Below are 18,625 nucleotides of genomic sequence, written 5' to 3' on the forward strand. Positions count from 1 at the left end.
TCATGACCTGAGCCGAAATCCAGAGCCGGGCGCTTAACCGACGGAGCCACCCAGATGCCCCTCATGGATCATCTCTTGTGCCTGTTATTCTTTGGGGCAATTTCTTTATATCTTTTTCAAGTTACACTCCTGTTTTTGATAAGTATTGCATAAATATTTTCTCCCAGCAATCCCTCATTCATTTTAAAATTGAATTTATTATTCCTTCCTGTGATGATGTTCCAACTTTACCTCAGTAAGCCATTTTATTTACAATCTTTGCTTTTTCCTTTGGTCATTTTCCTAATGGCCCAGAATATGGAGGTCGAAATGAACATCTCTGTTATTACAGTAATCCAATTTCACCCCTGCATTTTCTACCCGCCATCAGACTCACTTCTGGTCTTCTGTGGCTTCATTAGTCACCGGCAAGAATCAATATTAGGGATTGTTTGGATGCACATTCTGATGATTTATGCCCTGGAGCGTTACTGTTACCTCTGGCAAGCGTGTCAGTGAAGCCCTTTGTTTGTGCGAGGTCTGGTCTGGTGACAGTACCTTGCATGGTCCTTGTTTCTTGGGGTACTTTTCCCTTTCTCGTGTTGCCAGAAATACCACCTTTTAAGTGTATCGACAGCTTCTGCTCATCTGTAGGCACGTACTTGAATTTGGCTCCGCGTGCCTCCCTAGACAGATGGCGCGTAAAGGGTTGGGCATGTCAGTCATTGTGTTTGCTCCGCTGCGCCCACGTCAGCATGTGCATATGGGAGGTTGGCGTGGTGGTCCTGGTGCCCAGGGGAACACGTGCCTTCTGAAGCAGCTGCCACCTGTGCGTGTCCCCCCAGTGGGCATCAGGCAGCAGCTCCCATGGGATCAGAATGTTGACTCTCTTCTTGTTACCTCCCAACTGGTCAGGTTCCTATGACTTGCAGACAAGGTCATGGGATAAAAAGAGAAGGCAGGCAATCTACGTAAAACTGCCTTCTCCTCCTTCTTCTTCTTCTTCTTCTTCTTCTTCTTCTTCTTCTTCTTCTTCATCTTCTTCTTCTTCTTCTTTTACTATGATTTATTGTTGGCTCACATACAGCGTATACAGCATGCCCTTGGTTTTGGGGGTAGAGTCCCGTGATTCATTGCTTACATACGACACCCAGTGCTCATCCCAACAAGTGCCCTCCTCAATGGCCATCTTCTTCTGCATGACATTGCTTCTTTAGCAGTAGCTTTTTAATTAATGTTTACTTTGGAATTATTTGTTACAATCTTTGATCTCATTCATCAGCATTGAAGTGAAAGCTTACTTCATGTCTGAATCCCTTAGAGGACTTCGAAAATACAGCTTATCGAAAATACGTACTAATTCTTCTACTCTCTGAAACTCCCATTTTCTCATCTAGAAAGTAAGAATAATCACGCATATATGCTGGATCCTTGAATAACAGGGGGCTGGGGGCACCCACACCCTGCACATTCAAAAGCCTACGTGTGACTTTGACTTCCCAAAAAGTTAACTACTCCTCACCTGCCACTGACTGGAAGCCTTACCGATGACATAAACAGTCCTTAGCACATATTCTGTATGTTATGTGTAATGTATGTTTTATTCTTACAATATGGGAAGCCAGAAGAAAGAACATGTTACTATGAAAAATCATAAGGGCGGTCCCTGGGGGCCTCAGTCGGTTAAGTGTCGAACTCTTGATTTCGGCTCTGGTCATGATCTCGCAGTCTGTGAGTTTAAGCCCCGCATCAGGCTCCATGTAGACGGTGTAGAGCCTGCTTGGGATTCTCTCTCTCTCTCCTTCTCTGCCTCTCCCACATGCTATTGCTTTCTCTCTCTCTCTCTCTCTCTCTTTCAGTCTCAAAATAAACTTTAAAAAATATCATAAGGAAGAGAAAATACAATATTTATTATATTCATTGTACTGTTATTTACTGGAAGAAATCCACACGCAAGTAAACCTAGTCAGTTCAAACCTGTGCTATTCAGGAGTCACGTGTATCAGCTACATCTTAACTAGCTTGCTGAGATGATCAGATGAAATGTGGGTATAACAGGGTTGCAGAGTTAGCAAATGAAAACACAGGATGCTCACTTAAATTTCAATTTCAGGTAAAGTATGAATACTATTGAAGAGGACATACCAATGCGAAAAAAAATTATTCACGGTTTATCTAAAATTTAAATTTAAGTGGGCATCCTTTATTTAATCTGGTAACCCGCTAGGTTATACGCATGCTGTCTGTTGTGCTGAAAGGAGGCAAATGTAAGTTACTTGGTGCCATGTTTAATGAAATTTTCATGTGATTACGACTATTCATGTCTTGCAAATAACAGCCATACTATCAGCTTTGATCCGACCTTCAAAATCCTGCAGGAGCTCTGTCTCTCACCGTGTGCACAGTTTTCCATTTGAGAGTAAACTACAAAACTATGACTTTCAAATTGGGGTCCATGACAGAATGAGTAGCTGACACTTGCCAGAAGAAGCAGCTATTAGGAAAGTTTGTGGCAAGGCAGTGCCAGTCGTGTGTGTGTGTGTGTGTGTGTGTGTGTGTGTGTGTGTGCGCGTGTGCTGTTAGCTCCCTGGGGACCTGAGCCACAGCTGGCTGAAAGTGCCAGATTTTTCTTTTCTTGCTGATTGTCGCATTTCCAAGAATGATCGAGACAGTTGTATTTCTTGTGTTAAAATAAAAGACAAATGGAAACTAATCTTGAAAAGTCCCCAAGCAGATAAAACCAGTTCAGTCATACAAACAAAACTTAATTTGCTTGTTTTGCAAGGCTAACTTGACCTGGGTCACTTCTTGCTTATGCCTCTGAAAATCCTAAGGAAACTTGAACTGTTTCCCGAGGTTGATATAAGGTGACTGCTAACTAATGGCTTATTATTTAAGAAAATTCTAATGTAATAACCAATCACTGTGAAGAAGAAAGTCACTACCTTCCCACTCCATAAGCTGCTTTATAACAAGACCGTGTAATGGCCCGAGTGCCCTGGTTTGCACACTGTCCTTTTGGTGTGTGCACAGTAAATTTTTACTGATTTCTACTTTGGTGAGTCATTGGTTTTACTTCTGTTATTTCTGAACTTTTGACACTGGCATCTGTTTTGTTTGTTTGTTTGTTTATTTTTGTCCCCCCCCCCCCCGTAACTCACTTTGAGTAGCATATTGAATTTTCAGTGTGTCGAAGGTATATATGGTTTTAGTTTTAATGGCAAATCTTCAGAGTTAATATTTTATCAGATGAAACCAATTAAAATGGTTTTCTTCGTTCCCATTTAGTTTATGACACTTTCAGCTAAAATCTATGCCTTTTGGGGAAATAATGTTTCTTGATTGCCCTTCACCCTGACTGATAACATAACTCTCATTAACGGCCACAATGGGAAAAATATTAATCAGGATTTTTTCCAGCAGATGCACGGATGATGACATTCTCGTTCCTTCTTTCTCCCATTCTGTCCCTCACCCACCAGTGGGCCTCTTGCCCGGTGTGTGTTTATTCTTGTCACAGGCCATATCAATGGTCACTCTGCACACGTCAGAGGACAGAACTGACATAGTATCTTCTCCCCGTGGTGCTCAAGGTCAAGCGTACAAACCCACAAAACAAGGAGATGAGTCAGTACACTGTAATAAATGTTGTAAAGCAGAAACAGCAACAAAAAATTAAGTGCTCTCTGGGACCGACCAGGGTCTTCCTGTTTTTTGAACAAAATAGTTGTTTGCCCAGTGGTCTCTCTCATGGGCCAGGCTCTGCCTTTCTGCCTCGGAAAGAGACCAATGGCTTTGCCACATCCTTGTACCCGTGCTTCGGCCAGTGTGTCCAGTAGCTGGGAGAGAACATTCGTCTGGACCGTGAGGCGGCGTCGAGGGTCTGTTCGCTGCCTACCACTCAAGTGGCAGCTCCTGATTAAATCTGCCGAGACGAGCGGGGTCACATCAGTGTCGTGGGATTTAGAGACGTCGCTCCTTCAGCCCGTCCCTTCTCTTTTGTGAGATGCAGGATGACCCTGTTTTTCTTTTTCTTTGTTCTAATGTGCTCGAAGGAGAGACAGATTCCTCGGAATTCCAGGGTCATTTTGTATTTCGAAACGTATCTGTTTGGGATGACATCACGTGACATGATAGAGGTGTTAGCAGACGCTGTGCTACGGGGTAATCACGTTGCCCCGTAACATGATTATATAAGTGCCTCAAATCAGCATGTGTACAACTTAGACTTACACAGCGTGTTCTCCGTCCCCATAAAAATGTTTCGGCACACAATGATGATATTCAGCCATTCATTTAAAAAAGGAAAAGAAAAGAACGTGGCCTTGAAGATGGGAAGAACGAGATCCAATCGTGCCCCCAAGAGAGGGCTTCCCCTGGCGGGGGGGGGGGGGGGATGGGCAGAGAAAAACGGTCAGAAAGACGAATGGTGACAGAACGCCCTGACCCGGGCCTCCTAGACACCCCAGGAGGAGGGGTCTGCCTGGCTGTGTGTGGAGGGGAGAGAGAAGACTCCCAGCTTTCTGAGCAAGGACACAAAGAGGAAGCCGGCCAGGAAGCCATGTTAAGCGGAGAACCTGTATGTGCGGGGCTGGGGTGCTCCTGGGCCCCCAGAGCCCCAGGGGCCCCCCGTGACTCGGGCGCAGAGAGGTGGAGGTGCAAGGGAGCCCGAGATGAGGGCTCAGGCCATGCACGGCCCACGGCGACTCACTGCCCCGGTGGCCCCTTGTGCAGAGCATCCAAGGCACACGCACCCGCGTCCTGATGCTCCCTCCAGACGTAGGAGAGGACGGTGAGTGTTCTGGGTTAGGAAGGCGTTCCGCACCAAGGTAACAGGTGTGTGAGCCCGGAGCGAGAACAAGGCGCAGGCCAGGGAAGGAAGAGCTTCACAGAAGCAGGGGTTCCTGGGGTGCCGGCATGGCTCCGTGGGTTAAGCGTCCAGCTTCAGCTCAGGTCACGATCTCACGGTTTGTGAGTTCAAGCCCCGCATCCCTGCATCGGGCTGTCTGCTGTCAGCACAGAGCTGGCTTCAGACCCTCTGTCCTTCTCTATCTCTGTCCCTCCCCCACTCTCTCTCTCTCAAAATAAATAAAAACATTTAAAAAATTAAAAAAAAAAAACTCAGCATGCATGTGAGCATGTTGACATTTGAACTATTATTCTTTTGGGTGGGTTTCTCAGACTAGCAATCTATCAACAGCAGAAATAATAAACAGCAGGAGCCTTTGTTCAACTGTTGAATAGCATTTTTGTTCCGTAATCCACATTTCCCGTGACTATAGTGTGACAACGGTCCAAAGATGGTGATTTTTCTGCTGGACTCCCATCTCCTTTGCCCTCTCACCATCCCCACCCCCTCCCTCCATTGCTATAAACTATTCTTGTTCCATCCCAAGGGTCTCTCACTTAAGCCCTCCTACCCGCCTTGCTGCCCGCTGGCGGGTGGCAGTCCCTGGCACCCCCTCCTGGCCTCTGGCTCGGACGGTATCTTCTGTTGTCATGACGTCCCAAAGGATGGCTCGTGCCTATCACTGCTCCACGGGAAGGCTGGCACTTCCATCTGCTGGTGAGGACTTCCTCTCAGGGTATTGTGGCTGAGACATCTCTGTACTGAAGTCACCTTCCCTGAAGCTCCCATCTTGCCCCCACCATGCCTCAGTGCTGTGCATGGTTGTTGACGCTTTTCTCTATGCGGGGCAGGAAGACCCCAGAGTCACTGACGTTGAATTTCCCACCAGCTGGGGACGGTGGTCACCGAGTCCAAATTAGGTTGACTTTTGCAGTAAAGACATACAAGTTTTCTTGTACGCTTAAGTCTGTGAGATGTTCCCTCGTTAGAATGTCTGTGGCCCTGTTGTGTAGGCTTGTGCCCTCTCTCTCTTCCCTCAAAGACAGGCACTGTGTTTTTCATCTTCCCAACGTATAGCGTAATTCCATTTATGCTTGAACTTTTTCGGAAGTAACACATTTATCCAGATAGCTCAAAATAAAATTAAGCCCTGGTTTACTAAGGCTGCATATGTTATTATGAAGTCAGTTCGTAATCAGTAAGTATTCACTGGAGATGTTTCAGATAGACTTTTAAAAATAAATTCAGGGTAACATATGTCTGTGCATATCTTTTCTCTTGAAAAGAAATATTCTGAGTCTCTGAGCACTTCCATAGGAATGGAAACCTGAAAATATTCCTGTCCAAATTGTTCTTGAGATTCATGGATTGATAGGAAGCCTCAAAGCCGAAGATTTAATCCTGGTTTTGGAATAACTTCTTAGCCTCATTTTCTGTATTTTCAGGGTGATAATTATAATGTTTTGAGACTCAGGATGCTGATGGGTTGATTTGAGGAGCTTAATGATGGCTTTTAGGGAGTACTTCTAGTGGGTTTGCTGTCTCGCCCCCTGATTTGCAGGCTGGCACCAGGGCCTTCGCCAAAGCACGCCGGGGACATCAGCACACATTTCAGGTCTGCGTCCTGATACGTGGTATTGGCCGTGCTGTGACTCTCGCTGGCTAAGAGGCCTCCTCTCTGTGCTCTTTGCAGCCGGTCTGGGGAGATGCCTGATTCACAGGCAGTGCTTATAGCCAAGCTTAGGTGTAGGTGAGCACAAACACGCAGTGACCGGAAAACCTGGGGCGGGGAAGAGACCGGGCCAGAAACAGACGTTCCATTGTCCAGGAGAGGAGAATTCGGGACTTCGAGACAGAGAAGGGCATCCCAACGGGCACGCTTTAGACGGAAAGAGGAAGAAGGTGTTCCGGGTAGAGGAGGAAGAGAGACAGAGGAGGATGCACTTCCCAGGCAGGAAGGGGAGGAGGTATCCTTTGCTGTTGCCCTGGGTGTGTTGTGTCTGCCCTGCAGGGGTGGGGGGGGGGGGCGCGGAGGGGGTGCAGGTCAGCACCTCTTTCGGACACTAGGAATCCGAGATAGTCTCCTGAGGATTCCTCTCATCTGACGGTTTCCATGGGACGGAGCAGAGCTGGCGACCGGGAGCCACAGGTAGCTGTACTGCACACTGGGTGTCTGGACTTGGACGTGGACGAGGCCGAGGGGGCCGAGCGGTCATCACCGCTGGCTGCCCGGTAGCTGAGAGCCTCGGCACAGCCGGCGTGCCTGCCCCACCCCCGGCACTGGCGATTGAAGACGTCCGGGGTGGGATTCGGGTGTCAGCATTGTTTTAAAAAGGTTTTAATGTTTTATTTACTTTTGACAGAGAGAGAGAGAGAGAATGAGACAGAGCAGGAGTGGGGGAGGGGCAGAGAGAGAGGGAGACACAGAATCCACGCAGCGGGCTCTGGGCTCTGAGCTGTCGGCACAGCGCCCGGCCCGGGCCTCGAACCCGTGAACCTGGAGATCAGGACCTGAGCCGGAGTCAGAAGCGGGGCCCGTCAGCGCTTTGGAACGCCGTGCGAGCGGCCGGGCTGGAGACACATGGCGGCTTCGCTGCTGGGTGGCCGGCGAGGCCTGCTGACCTTCTGTCCCTTTGCCTCCTTCCCTGTTGCCCTCACAGATTACGGCACCATAAAGAAAGTGCGGGCGCCCCTGGCCCCGGCTGCCGGCAGCTGCCTGCTGGAGGAGATCGAGCTCTTCCCCGAGCGGCGGGGGGAGCCCATCAGGAGCCTGCAGCTCCTCCACAGCCACAGCGCCCTGTTCGTGGGCCTACAGGAGCACGTGGCCAAGATCCCGCTGAAGAGGTGTCAGTTCCACCGAACCCGCAGGTAGGCCAGCCCCGGGCCAGGCCCCGGCCCTTCGCATCCTAGCGAGCCCTGCGCCATCCCAGGACGCGGGGTGCTGGTGCAAACCGCTTTGCGGGCATGAGAACGGCCCCCTGGTGCCTCGGGACAGAGAGCCGATTGGTGACACCTGTAGGCATCGGCCCGGGTTAAGAGAAATTCCCCCGTGATAACCCAGATCTTTGGTGTTCCTGCATTGGGCCGGTGCAAGTCTGCTTTGATTGGGATACGTGTAATGTAATATATGTACGGAGCGGGCAGAGCATGGTGGCAAGTGCGTCCTGTCGGCCCAGAGCTAATCCCCTGAGGAGGAGCGATGTGGGACCCCGCCCCGGGGGCCATCTCCCTGTGTCGGCTCTCTCCTGAGGCTCCAGGACCCTACAGGCTGGGAGGAGGGAAGGAGAAGGAAGTCCTGCGGACGCAGGGGGCCACAAGTGCCGTCACGTCTTTCCTTGCTCCTACTCAACTCTCATTGGCCATGGGGTGCCCACGGGGACCACAGTGGCCTTTGAGGCTCAGTTTGGAAAAGTGCTCAAGAGACCATCAGGTACTATGCACACTACACGCTTGACCAGCACTTTAATGTCGGAGCGTTGCTTAACTGGTCTGCCCCCCAACAAAAGATCGCCCTTGGGGAAACCACAATCTCATACGTTCTTAGGGATCCGCGATCTCAGTAACTCCGTCCCCCAGCGTAGTGCGTAATGGCAGATCTGGCATAGAAATGGACTGTTTGCGTATATCGCTCACAGGTACCATACACAGGTCATTCTTTCCCCAACAGGTGCCCCGTGGCATGAGCTTTGGGGCTCCGAGACTGGGAGTCACAATGCAGGCTGCCTGTGCTGTTTCTTGACCTGGTCACTAAAGTATCTTAGGCCTCACTTTCACATTCAACACAGGCAAATTGCTATAGATTTAAATGGTATAATGTATACCATTTAAAATTCAGGGCCCTTTACAAAATGGACAAAGAAGATTGGGCGTATGTATTACAACGGAATATTACTTGGCGATCAAAAAGAATGAAATCTTGCATTTGCGGCAACATGGATGAAACTGGAGTGTATTTTTCTGGGTGGAATAAGTCAGTCAGAGAAAGGCAAATACCATATGATTTCACTCCTATGTGGAATTTGAGAAACGAAACAGATGAACGTAGGGGAAGGGACGGAAGGATAAGATAAAAACAGAAGGAGACAAACCATAAGAGACTCTTAAATACAGAGAACAAACTGAGGGTTGCTGGAGGGGAGGTGGGTGGGGGGATGGGCTAGCTGGGTGATGGGCGTTAAGGAGGGCACTTGTTGGGATGAGCCCTGGGTGTTACATGGGAGTGATGAGTCACTAAATTCTGTTCCTGAAACCATTGCTACACTGTATGTTAGCTATCTTGGATTTAAATTTAAACAAATAAACATACACGGTGGGTATCCCCTTGTAGAAAGAGAGTTTTTATGTATGATAAAAATCACCACAAGATTCCTTTCTAGAAGATTCTAGACAATGAAGTATATTACATGGTGCCTCTTTTGGTATCAGAGTGTTGAGGAATAATATTAAAGGGTTTTCTACCCAACGACGATGCTATGGTGAGCGTTAATAACAAATAGTGATATTTATTAGCAGCTGTCTTTTTATAACGTTAACCACTGTCCGCTTGAAATTTGTTGATTTGTGTTTCCTGCAAGACTAACCTGGTGCAGGAATGATTCTGCCCAGTTGCCGACGGTCAGTGGGTGACGGGAAGGGTTGGCGTCTTGCCAACAGGCACGTCACAACTTGGGATGCCCCTGGAAGGGTGCCAATCTTCCAACCAGGAAGCCCTGAGCTCTAACGGCCTTCCATGGGCGTGACACAGGGTAACACGCAGGAAGACACAGTCCTGTGCTGTCTGTAGGGTGTTTGGGGGACCAGAATGAGACTTCATGGCTTGCGATGCAGGAGGCACCGCATCCTTTCCGTGGTGCTTTGCCTCATCGAGTGGGGATTACAATAGCCCGGCTCCTCGTATAAGTGCGACATCGGAAGCTAAGTTCTGCATCAAGTCAGGGAAGCGAGGCCTCATCATGCCCACCTCGTCTCCTGCGTGGCTGCCTGTGGAGCCCAATCAGGAAACCAAAGGAGCTGGCCGCCACCGCGCACAGCAGCCCGGGGGGCGTTCCCGGCTCCCTCGACAAGGCCACTTGTCTGTGTTCATCATGTTCCTGGGAGGAGAAGATTATACAGTTATCTCCAGAGCAGAATCTTCGTGCTGTGTACTTGTCCACCCTCTCAGAGAAGAGCCACGAGAGATTAGAGCTTTATCCTAAACTGATAGATTGTGCTTTTCTGTGTCCTCACACTCAGAATGGGTTAGACTGTGATTGACCCTTAAGTATTCCATCTGAGAGAAGAAAATCTGAAGACTTAAACCCAAGCGTTTCTGTGGATTCTTTCCAGTGTGTTCTTTGCCACCCCCTTCCCACAGAAAGACAAGAAAACCTCCATTTTTTGTCCATTTTTCAGACACTAGTATCTACGTGACTAGTTTCTTTTTTGGTGAATTAGGGGGAAGGTTGTTTTGTTTTGTTTTGTTTTTTGACGAGCAATTTTAATTTTCTTTTTTTTTTTTTTTAAATGTTTTTTTTTTTTTCCACGTTTTTTTATTTTTATTTTTGGGACAGAGAGAGACAGAGCATGAACGGGGTAGGGGCAGAGAGAGAGGGAGACACAGAATCGGAAACAGGCTCCAGGCTCTGAGCCATCAGCCCAGAGCCCGACGCGGGGCTCGAACTCACGGACCGCGAGATCGTAACCTGGCTGAAGTCGGACGCTTAACCGACTGCGCCACCCAGGCGCCCCTTAATTTTCTAAACATATGCCCAAAGAAGTACATTGAGTAGGAACAGGCGACCAATGGAGTAACGATTGAGTATTTCTTTGTTAAATATATTTTCCATAGTAGAATATAAGTAATTTCATTTGTTATTAGAAAAATCAATTTCATAAATGAGTTTTATAGTGTTTGGCAAGAGAAACGGAGCTTAACTAAATTACCTGTCTCCTTCCAAATCATATTCACATTAAGAAATTTTTTAATGTCTATTTTTCAAAGGCAGTGCACAGTTTCACGTCTGCTAAAATGTTTATAATTGATATTGATACACTTCCACGCGTTGGCACTGTCCTAGATCTCCTCATCATTTCTCTTAGCCATTACACCCCGAGAGTTAAGTCACCCATCATCTCCATTTCTCAGTGGAGGAAACGGTGGCTACGATTTTTGGATCCTGCCCAAAGGCCACATACGTCGTGTGATGTGAAGCCCAGGTTCAGGGCTGGGACTTGGCCTCCAAGGCTCAGGCTTTCTCTTGGGTTCACTGTGCTGCCCTGGGACAATGAGGACTTCAGCTCAAGGATCAGATTTCAGTGGGAACCAGTTACACCATGGCACCGATCACGTGTGTCTCTGAGCGCTGGAGCTAATGAGAAGGGCATGAACTCAGACATGTCCACTGATGACAGTTTAGCCCTGGCCCCTTCCCATTCTTTCTTCTCTATTATACTTGTTACCAGGCAACACCCAGCATCCCAGAAGTTTGATACCCGCTTGCTTTTTCTACAGTGAATTTCCACCTCCACTTCTAGAGATGATCCCAGAGCCTCAGGGGAGGCTGAAAAAAGAGCTTGCCTGTGTGTTCCTTTTTCATTTTTTTAAAATTTTTTAAATATTTATTTATTTCTGAGAGAGAGAGAGACAGACAGAGCATGAGCAGGGGAGGGGCAGGGAAAGAGGGAGACACAGAATCTGAAGCAGGCTCTAGGCTCTGAGCTGTTAGCACAGAGCCCGATGCAGGGCTCGAACTCATGGACAGTTGAGATCATGACCTGAGCCGAAGTCGAACGCCCAACCAACTGAGCCACGCAGGCACCCCATTTGCCCGTGTGTTCCAAGCTCTGCACCCATTGTAACTTGGAACAAACAGCACTGTGTTTTTAAAGAGATGTCACTGTTTTCCTCGGAAGGTTATTTTGGTAGAACAATATTTAAAAAATACACTTTAGTCAAGTTCAACCTCGAAAAAATGACCGAAAAGATTTTGATTTTAACTTTTTTTTTTTTTTTTTGCATAACCATTTAGTGAATAGCATGGGAAAATGATGTGAATGACACAGTCAACTTATCAGAAAGGGTGGTTCCCTCTGCACATGTGAAGTGCAAGAGAAATGTTTTCTTTTCTTGTGTAGCCTTTTGTACTCCAGGATTTATTTACCATATATATGCATGTGGTTGCTAAAGTGAATCACCACTGACTGACTTTTGAAGAACGTGGGGACCTTGACAGGCCCGGATGTGGGTACTGCGGGTGACAGTGGAAGGTAGGTAAGCCGATGCCATCCCATGGGCCACGTCATATGCACTTGGCACAAGGTCAGGTCTCCCCAAAGCAGCGTGAGGTCTTTGAAGTCGGGAAAGTTCTCTATAGAGTACAAAGGATGGAACAGCCAAGACCTGCACTACCTTAGTCTCGTGTAAATACAAGCGTAAAGTCATAACCTGCCACCTGAAGGGGGACAGACTGTGGCGGACAGCTGAGGGAGTCCGCATCTCAGTACTTCAGGAAGGAACGAGTGATCACAGGACCTGGGCCGTTAGCCTTCCCCAGGGAATACTGTGGCCTTCCACTTGGCCCAGCTCATTGGCACCCTTCAGCCTCAGGAAAGGCGAGTTGTGATGGGAAGACCTTTGATTCAGACTTGCAAGTCAGTTTAAGGATTGTGCAGCAATTCGATCAGTGGGGCAGCAAACTGTCAAGAACCGGAGAGAAGATGCTTTAGGCTTCACAGGCTGCACAGTCTCTATTGCAGCTACTCAACCCTGCCCTTGTAGCATGGAAGCAGCCACAGACCATACGGCGTGAGCGTGGCCGTGTGTCAGCAAGGCTAGCAGATTCGTCAGGCAAAGGAAGGATTCGCTCTTTGGTGCCACTTGTTACAAGGAAAATAAGAGCAGAAGAGGTGTTAGCTACCCATGCCCCTTGTCCCACTGGATGGTGCCACAGCAGAGGGACGGATCAGCACGCGACATCGAAGCGGGGCGCCATGTTGCAAAGCAACCAGCTGTGCTACAGCTTAGCGGTTTCAGAACCTCTACCTGTACCTCAGTGGGGGTGAGGTTGGGGGGCACGAGGCCTTCGCCCTCACTAGAACCTGGGAGACAGTGAGAAGCAGTCTCATGACGGCCTCCCTGACAGAAGGCAGTGAGAGGCAAGTGGCCTTGTAACAGCTCCTCCCCATCCTCCCGTGTGCCACGATGGGGGCGATCACTCAGCGTCCCGCCAAAGTTAGGTCAGCTGTGCTTAGGTCCTCAGGGTGCCGGGGCGCAGCGTTGCCCTGCACTGTGTTTCAGGAAAACTGTAGGTGCCAGGCTGGACTCGGCCCATGGGCTATCGCTTGCTGACTCCCGGTTTCGGATTTTCTCATATATGCCTTTTGAATGAATCAATGTACCTTCAATCATCATACACTGTGGTTTATAAAATTACCTGTAAAATTTACTAAATTATTAAATTGCATGAATTAACTCTATACCTTAATATTTTCTGGATAACATGGCGCTTTCTTCGCTTCGGACACGTATTCTTTATTTTTTTATTTGACGCCCACCACAATTGTGGGGTAAGACAAACCTGTCAAGTAGGGTTGACGTTTGTCAACCTGTTGTAGGGTTAACGTTTTATAGATGAGGACTGGTCCGAACCACAGAGGGAATAGCGTGAGAATCGTCAAGGCTAGAACAGAGACTAGAAGTCTGAGCACTGCATGGCAGTCCAGGCTTCATTCAGCCCATCGCACCAGGTGCCAAAAGCTGGGCATTGCCTTTCCGCGTCTGTGCCGCTTCCAGCATGGTGCCCAGACCAACACAGGCCCAGTAAACACTTACCCGATTTACCAACGGACGCTGCCTCTCCCCCTCCTCCCTCTTTTACTTCGTCATCTCTAAAGTAAACCTAAATTCTTGTGAAACACTAGAACTCCTTTCACGGGAAGGCGTAGTGACGCAAGACATTAGCTAAAGGATGGAAACCCTTGGGCCTTAGGTGTTTATTGTTTCACTTTTGCTTTATTATAAGAACTGACTGGGGAGCGAAGAAAAGGTGGAAGCCGGGAGAATCCTAGTCTACATATAAAACAGAAGAGAGGTCCTTTGACGTTTTGCTTTGTAAAACTGGAGGGAGAGATAGAACCATTAGGAAAGAGATTGGCTCCATTTGTGAATGGGTATCTAGCCATTCTTAACTCATTTAGTTTGTAATAATGTCATTTAGTTAAAGAAATTAACACTCATTAAGAAAATTAGTATGGAGATTAGGTTACTGCAGGACATTCATTGCTTGGAAGGGCAAAGTTTCGAGACATGGAGTTAATATGTTGGCACCTTTATTAATTAAATATTTCTACAGACAGCGTCTGCTTGGTGAGAGACATACAATGTATAGAGAGAAATTTCAGGATTCCCCTGAGGGCTTCCAGAAAGACAACGTTAGCCGTTCAGTTATGAATCACATAAGCAAGGGGGAGGAATTTTGACATGTGCTCGTTTTACAAAGTAAATATCCTCCCTTCAAAATGAATTCAGTATCTTCCAAATCTCAACGCCTTGAGTTTTTGTTTGCATTGACTTTGGATTAGCTTCTAAAGACTGTACTTTCCTTCATTAATTCGTTCAGAGTCTATTTATTGATCTCAATAGGTGCCAAGCACCAAGCAAGCCCCTAAGTGTGGGATGACAGACGAAGACGTATCCCTGACCCTGTCTTCATGGGGCTCAGAGTCTAAAGAGTAACTCTGGCATAAATAGAAGCTCCCGAAGATCTGTTGTGGCTTTGAGCCACGGGGCCTCCGTGTTACCTGAGACTTTGTCCCCAGATCAGTTTATCGTTAAAGTCTGATCCTGTATCATATTAGGACCTGATCTTCGAGCCTGCCCTCCCTGTCCAATTATTTTTTAAGCTATTTTTGAATTACAACCAGTGTTCCAATCCTAACTTTCTAATACTGACAGAATTAATCACCAAATTATAATCTACTCATTCAATGGAGTCCTCACGCTGTGGGTTATTCTGAAGCTATTAAATGATGTCTGTGAAGACATATGCGTGATATGGTAGTAACTGAAAGAAACAAAACAGCAGTATGTGTCTGCCTTCATTAGAGCTTTAAAAAATAGTTGAAGAAGATGAAGTACATTCACCAACATCTAATTATCATTCTGAAGAGCACCCCATCAGAGGGGCTTGAGCCGAAACACAGTTTTTTTAAGTGAAATCACAAGTTAACACCCCCAGGTCCAAGGCAGGTTGGAAAACGAACAGTTGAAATATGCTAGGTAGGACAAGAGCATACGTTAACTTGACTAGTAATTTACAAAACATAAACCATACTACGGTTTGTTCTGTAATAATCAAGGAGAAATGTAGTTTTGTGAGGTCTGAAGCTTACATGGGTTGGTAGTGGTCCTCACTAAGGAAAAGGATATCGAATTATGAAGAATGACTAAGACCGATCTCAGGTCCTTAGGGAATTTCACGAAGTGAAGAAGTTGAAGTTTCCTTGGCTTTAGGGCAGGTCCACCTTTGGCAATGATATAAACACACATTTTGGTTCAGGTACACCACAAAAGCAAAGAACGTAGGTGAACGCCATCTTGCAGAGATGTACTCATACTCTTATGGTTGTAGAGGCCGTGGGCTGCCTCCACAACCATAAAAGTATGAGTACATTTTTTTTCTTCTCTTTCTTGGTCAAATATTTTAATGTGATCGTATTATCGTAACCCAGGGGAGCACGGTTTCTAAACGGCTGATGTCCCAAGTTGATCACGATTGCTAGATTCCAGAAGCACTTGCGGCTTGCTTATTTCAAATACCCTCTACTCTTGCAACTATTTCTTTTTTACTGTCAGTTTTCCCAAAATGCTTCCCTGTAAAATGTGTACCAATCTTATTCAATTTTTTTAAATTTTTAAAAAAATGTTTATTCATTTTTCAGAGGGAAAGAGACAGAGTGCAATCAGGGGAGGAGAAGAGAGACAGGGAGATACAGAATCTGAAGCAGGTTCCAGGCTCTGAGCTGTCAGCACAGAGCCCGTTATGGGGCTCTAACTCATGAACCTCGAGATCATGACCTGAGCCGAAGTCGGACACTTAACTGATTGAGCCACCCAGGTGCTCCCAATCTTGTTCAGTTTTAAAACAGAGTTTTCAGGAAAATCTGAGTGTTCTATGCACCTAATACGACTTTAATTAAAAACCATCCACTTAGTATTACTGGCAATGCATATTGATTATTCTAATTTCATATTAAAAGCAAATTTAAATGTAAAAAATCATCTTTGTGTTGAATCAATGTCATTTAGTGATAAGTCAATAGGGAATGGTTTTCGATGTATTAGAAGTTTGTAACTAATTGAAATTCTAGGCCACTAATTTCATTTACAAATCATAACATGCAACATGAATTCCTATTAAATGCCTTTAGCAAGTGATACATAATGAGTATAAACGTGTATTTTTGCTAGTAATTATATCTTTGTTTACTTGGCATGTGTCCTAAATTTAAAAATGCCATTACAGTAGTTCCGTCTTAGTTCTTCTTGGGAATTAGAAATTAATCTTCTAGTAGATTTTTCGGTACTTGACACACGCTATACAGTACAACCACATGACATCTCCCTGGAACTCTCCTGGTCAGCCTCTCCCTCCTCTGACTCCTATAGCGCCTATAGCTTCTAACTTAATAGTTAACCCTCCTTATGTTGTTACGCAACGTTCATGAACCAGTTCTTCCTCCCTCACGAGACCCCAGGTTCCTTCCTGGTCTTTGGGTCTTCGACACATGGCATTATGCCAGGTAGTCAAAAAAATCGTTGTGAATCTATCCAAATGTGTATTTAAAATACTTTGTACCGGGCCGCCTGGGTGGCCCAGTTGGTCGAGCATCCGACTTCGGCTCAGGTCATGATCTCGTAGTGTATGGGTTCGAGCCCCACGTCGGGCTCTGTGCTGACAGCTCCGAGCCTGGAGCCTGCTTCGGATTCTGTCTCCCTTTCTCTGCGCCCCTCCCCTGCTCACACTCTGTTTCTGTCTCTCTCAAAAATAAACATTAAAAAATAAAATGAAATGAAATAAAATAAAATAATACTTTGTACCACTTACTACAATACACTGTGGTGTGCCACATTGCCTGGTTAAATAAAGAGCCCACGGCATTTACACGTTTAGTATTTTTGGGATAGAGTGTTTTCAAACACCCCAGAAGTCGATATCATATAATATGCAATGATGTCTAGGGATTAATTGGAATAACTGTATGTATTCCACCCCCAAAATAACTTTCTGTTATTTACTACGTGATGTAACTTAATCCTCCAAACATTTCCTGTGAGGTGATTATTATCATTCCAATTTCACAGAGGTACTCATTGGAGAAAAGATGTGTTCCAGCTGGATTTACCAATTGAAGGACGTGTCGGTGTCTTACAATGCATTCCTCAAGCAGTTTATTGTCTAATTAGAATTTTCTTTCAGTCTTATTTCTAATAAGACAGTGTTTTTCATGCCAACCTTAAAAAGCAGATTCTGAAGTACATAATGACATCGGTCATTAGGAATAAGATACTTCAGATTGTTTTAGAAATTAAGGTAAAGATCATTCATGAACAGAGAAATCCACCCATCCCACTACTATCATGATGATCGTAGAACTAAGTACTGGTTATTTCTACGGTCAAATATGGTCAACCATTCTATGGTCAAATGACACATGGTTTTTGCCCAGTATTTTAAAGTTTGCAGCACTTACTGGGAAATGCTGTCTTGAACGGGGCTCTGGGCTCTGCCCATTCCACTCCTCAAGCTCCAATCAAAGTCTAACCTCCATTTATCTTCCTTTAAATTCTCCAATTCCCTCCCACCAAAGTGTCCATCCACCTCGCTGTCAAATGTCCTGTTTTTCCAAAGCTATGTGAAATGGATCACTTCTATCCGTCTCAGTTTAAATGCCACCGAGGTCAAGTATTTCCTGACTCCAGACACCTCCATCCAAACAGGGCTTCTCCTTTGGGATTTTACTTTGCTGATGGTTCTTGCTATGTCAGTGTAGCTGATTAGTGTGTATTGCCTTTGCCAAATGATGAATTCTGTGGGTACAGTGACTGCGTCTGCTTTGCTGACCCTGGCACCCCCACCGTTTTCAGTCTGGCTCATGGCAGGTGCTCCTAAGTATGTACCAAATGAAGGAATGATTGGGACACTTTTAAAAGCCCATGTTTTATGAATGCACTTTGTTAATATGGCCAAAATTCTTAAGATCAAAAATAAGCTGATCTAATGACAATTACTGTAACAGTAACAAGTCAGATAAAGTCATTGATACTTAGATAATCTAACATGCAAGAGATCATACTCAGTAATTAGCTCCCACTCTCTAGAAATACAGTGAGAAGACTTTAATGAATACACCTCTTTTCCCTATTACTCAAATTAGCAAATAGCATAACTGCACACTTTAAAATTTAAAGGAAGAGTTTAGAGGAAACAACAGATGTTGGCAAGGATGTGGAGAAAGAGGAACCCTCTTGCACTGTTGGTGGGAATGCAAACTGGTGCAGCCACTCTGGAAAACAGTGTGGAGGTTCCTCAGAAATTTAAAAATAGTATTACCCTATGACCCAGCAATTGCACGACTAGGAATTTATCCAGAGGATACAAGAGTGCTGATTCATAGGGGCACATGTACCCCAAAGTTTATAGCAGCATTATCAACAGTAGCCAAATTATGGAAAGAGCCCCAATGCCCATCAACTGATGAATGGATAAAGAAGATGTGGTGTGTGTGTGTGTTTACACACACAAACACACACACACACAC

The 18,625-nt window shown here is 46.1% G+C and overlaps 1 protein-coding gene across 11 annotated transcripts in view; it reads left to right on the forward strand.

The window, feature by feature from the left end:
• SEMA5A (semaphorin 5A) overlaps nt 1-18,625 on the forward strand; it is a 484,035-nt gene that overhangs the window by 365,476 nt on the left and 99,934 nt on the right. For all 11 annotated transcript variants that reach the window (XM_045442243.1, XM_045442302.1, XM_045442320.1 and 8 more), the window contains one exon: nt 7,489-7,696. In XM_045442243.1, the coding sequence (XP_045298199.1) occupies nt 7,489-7,696 (208 nt within the window). The remainder of the gene's footprint in view (nt 1-7,488; nt 7,697-18,625) is intronic.

The sequence above is a fragment of the Leopardus geoffroyi genome, chromosome A1 (assembly GCF_018350155.1).
Source record: "Leopardus geoffroyi isolate Oge1 chromosome A1, O.geoffroyi_Oge1_pat1.0, whole genome shotgun sequence".
Classification (NCBI taxonomy): Eukaryota; Metazoa; Chordata; class Mammalia; order Carnivora; family Felidae; genus Leopardus; species Leopardus geoffroyi.